The 4,379-nt window shown below is 40.3% G+C and overlaps 1 protein-coding gene across 1 annotated transcript in view; it reads left to right on the top strand.

Moving 5' to 3' along the window:
* Positions 1-4,379, top strand: part of LOC106872211 (acyl-CoA-binding domain-containing protein 6) — a 20,687-nt gene that overhangs the window by 5,408 nt on the left and 10,900 nt on the right. The window contains exon 2 of the mRNA XM_014919123.2: positions 2,835-2,899. Within this exon, the coding sequence (XP_014774609.1) occupies positions 2,835-2,899 (65 nt within the window). The remainder of the gene's footprint in view (positions 1-2,834; positions 2,900-4,379) is intronic.

Below are 4,379 nucleotides of genomic sequence, written 5' to 3'. Positions count from 1 at the left end.
CCATGCTAGCATGGAAAGCGGATGTTAAACGACGATGATGATGATGATACACACACACACACACACACACACACACACACACACATACTTATCTGGCTCATATATATATATATATATACACACACACACACACACATATGTATCTGGCTCAGTGGATAGAGTGTCAAGCTTATGATTATGAGGTTGTGAGTTCGGTTCCTGGACCGGGCTGCGTGTTGTGCTCTTGAGCAAGACACTTTATTTCACGTTGCTCCAGTTAGCTCAGCTGTAGAAATGAGTTGTGACATCATTGGTGCCAAGCCGTATCAGCCTTTGCCTTTCCCTTGGATAGCATCAGTAGTGTGGTATGCATGGGCGACTGCTAGTCTTCCATAAACACCCTAAGCTAAGAGTATTAGATTCCTTGGAAGAAAGCAGCGAATGTATACAAAAGCAAGGACGGAAAAAAAAGAATAATGTTACACAAATACAAAACAAATAATAACAGGACATAACAACAGGTGTCTTACGACTTGGGACGAATTAAATTAAGCTGGCGTGTGTGGAAATAAAACCTTACGGCAGGGATACAGGTGGCTAGCTAGCTTCCTGAAGTTGGTGTTGCAGATCAGAAGGTGATATGTATTGCAGAACTCCAGGAGCCTAGTTCCCTCTTCATTTCTGGTACCAAGTCATGTACACCATGGAAGATACCAGGCTGCCGTCCGACATGCCCATTAAAATCTCTAGCCACAAAGATGAGATCACTGTCACACATCTTTGAGGTTGCCTGCAGAAGAATATCATAAAGGTAATCCTTCTGTTCATTTGGCAGGCCCACTTGTGGGGCGTAGGCAGAAATAATTGTAGCTATACCATTCTGCAAGACTGGCCTGAGTTTAAGTACTCTATCACATACCCTCACTACCTCTATGACCTTATCCACCCATTCCTCTGCAAGAAGTATGCCCACACCCCCTATTCCATCACTGTTACCTTCCCAGAAGAGTTTATACCTATGTGCTTTGCCTGTGAAGACTCTGGCTAAAGCTCCTCTCCATCTTACCTCTTGTATGCAACATACATCAATACATCTCCATTCAAGCATCTCGACAAGCTCACTAGACCTACTTTCCAGTGTGCCTACATTTAGAGTGCCAACTCTGAAAACTGGGAAAGAGATATGGGAGTTAACACAGGAAGGAGAGATGTTATTCAGTACCTGAAAAGGTTTTTGTGAATGTTTGGGTAACAGGCGTCATAATAGTATTCTTGCTTTTAACCTACTGTCATTCAAATATGTTAGAGTTGTTAAGGTTGTTACCTCTACTGGGGGGAGGGGAGTATTTTTGTTTCAACCTCCCTGGTCAAGTTGTACAGCAGCCTAAAATATATCTGGAAGGTAATCTTCTTGAGGTTGTTGAATCCTTCATATATCTTTATAGGATTATAGTGAATAAAGATGAAACATAGATTCAGAAATATCTCTAAGGACTCAAAAGTTGGCAAAGTTTTTCGATAGTTTAGAGTCTCAGGTCCAGTCACGAAGACATAGCAGCAATGAAACAAAATCCTTTTTGTTATCCTCTGAAACTTTGACATGTTATAAGCATCACTTTGGATTCCTGGAATGATTCCATCAAAATAAAATAAAATGGAATTTATTCACCCCTGACTCTGATGTTCTAGCTGCATTTGATATTTGTTCCATCCAGGCAATAATTTTGGAAAACCATGATCTGGACATATTGTGTGCATGGACAACCATACTCTTAAGCAATTGTTTCCTGGCAAGGTAGTTTTCCCTATGACCAAACGTTGTTCACAGAATATTGGAAATGATGAGGCTTGTTCATCAATATTGAACAATGTTAAGACAATGTGTGTATGTATCATATATCTCCAAATGTCATTGCATTGATACTGCTCAGGCAACAGTGACATTCAGTAAAAGTCCTGCTCAGTGATTCAGTAGGTAAAGTCCATCTCGATAAAATATGTCTTTATGTCATCCTTTAATATCCACATTCCCATACTTGCATGGATCAAACAGTTTGCTGAGGCAGATTTCCTATAGGTGGATGCCTTTCCTGTCACCAATCCTCAACTGTTTCCAGAGAAGGTAATATTTCCCCATGGCCAGACATGTTTTCTCAGAAGACTTGGAAATAAACATTTGTATGACACAGTTGCTTGTTTACAACCATCACATGATGTCAGTCGCACACGCATACACAGGCAAACATGGCTGTGTGGTAAGAAGTTTGCTTCCCAACCACACGGTTCTGAGTTCTGTCCCACTATGTGGAAGGCACCTTGGGTAAGTGTCTGTTACTATAGCCTTGGGCTGACCAAGGCCTTGTGAGTGGATTTGGTAGATGGAAACAGAAAGAAGCCCATTGTATATATATGTGTGTGTGTGTGTCTTTGTATTTGTCTTCCCCCACCGCTTGACAACTGGTGTTGGTTTGTTTACAATCCTGTAACTCAGCAGTTTGGCAAAATATGCTGATAGAGTAAGTACCAGGCTTTACAAAAAATAATAAGTACTGAGGTCGTTATGTTAGACTAAGATTCTTCAAGGCGGTGCCCCAGCATGGCCACAGTCGAATGACTGAAACAAGTAAAAGAGATATACACACACAATCGGCTTCTTTCATGGATTTGTGTCAGAATGGGCATCGATCCAACTATAGATTACTACCTCAAGTGATCTCTCCTAACCCATGCCAGTATAGAAAAAGTGGACGTAAAAACAACAGTAATAATGCTATATTAATATCTATTGGATATCCTGATTAATTTCACTCACAATATTCTACAATGTTTCTGGAATCTTTTTTTTTTTTTTATAGGCAAACGAAGGTCAGTGTCATACACCAAAACCAGGGATGCTGCAGTTCGAAGCTAAACAAAAATGGTAAGTATTTCATGCCATTGTTTGATTTCCTCATGCTGTGATATAGGCATGGCTGTGTGGTTAAGAAGTTTGCTTCTCAACTATGCAGTTTTTAGGTTCAGTCCCACTGCATGGCATATTGGGTAACTATCTTCTATTGTCTCAGCTTTGTGAATGGACGTGTTAGATAGACTGAAAGAAGCCTGTTATGTATGTATATGCATGTGTGTAGTGGAGGCGCAATGGCCCAGTGGTTAGGGCAGCGGACTCGCGGTCACAGGATCGTGGTTTCGATTCCCAGACCGGGTGTTGTGAGTGTTTATTGAGCGAAAACACCTAAAGCTCCACGAGGCTCCGGCAGGGGATGGTGGTGAACCCTGCTGTACTCTTTCACCACAACTTTCTCTCACTCTTTCTTCCTGTTTCTGTTGTACCTGTAATTCAAAGGGTCAGCCTTGTCACACTGTGTCACGCTGAATATCCCCGAGAACTACGTTAAGGGTACACGTGTCTGTGGAGTGCTCAGCCACTTGCACGTTAATTTCACTAGCAGGCTGTTCCATTGATCGGATCAACTGGAACCCTCGACATCTTAAGCGACGGAGTGCCAACAACAACAACAATGCATGTGTGTGCTTGTATGTTCATACTTCTCTCATCTACATGCGTGTTTCATGTGAATTTTGTAAAGGCTCGTTCATACAGTGTTGTTTGTTTCCATTTATCCATGTAAGCATGTCTTGGTTGATTATTGTTTGAATGACAAGGAAATTATTATCTCACTTGTAAAGAACTGGTTGGTGGCAACAAGAGACTTTTGTCATCCATCTGTACAAAACTCTGTTCCAACATGATTTTGTCTGATCCACACAAGCATGGTAAAAGAGTTAGTCAATACAGGTACACTGAAATTGACAAGCTGTGGTAGGGGGATGGTAAAGATAAGTGAGAGAGAGAGGGAAAGTAGAAGAGAGGTACAGACAGAGGTGCAGGATTAGTTTTCTTATAATATATTTTAATGAAATTTTGCTAAGAGAGGTTTTTGATAAGAGTGGATTGCAAATGTCCAAATGTGAAATTTGTTTTATTTAATTTTATCTAAAGGTAATATTTTTCTTTTGAAAATTATTCATTTCATCGTTTTGATAAAAATTAAGTTATAATTATTGCATGTATGCCATATCCTCATATATTACCCAAAGTGGCAAAAGTATACTTCCAAAGTTATGTTATATGATAGCTAACACTTTAGTAGTAGTAGTAGTAGTAATAGTAGCAATGATTTCAAGTTTTGGCACAAGGCCTGAAATTTTTGGGAAGGGGACTAGTTGATTACATCGACTCCAATATTCAACTGGTACTTATTTTATTGACTCTGAAAGGATGAAAGGCAAAGTCAACTTCGGCTGAATTTGAACTCAGAACATAAAGACAGATGAAATGCTGCTAAGCATTTTGCCTGGCATGCTAATGATTCTGCCAGCTCGCCACCGTAGTAGTA

The sequence above is a fragment of the Octopus bimaculoides genome, chromosome 22, assembly GCF_001194135.2.
Source record: "Octopus bimaculoides isolate UCB-OBI-ISO-001 chromosome 22, ASM119413v2, whole genome shotgun sequence".
In the NCBI taxonomy this organism is placed as follows: domain Eukaryota; kingdom Metazoa; phylum Mollusca; class Cephalopoda; order Octopoda; family Octopodidae; genus Octopus; species Octopus bimaculoides.
This window is presented reverse-complemented; position numbering and strand designations above follow the sequence as displayed.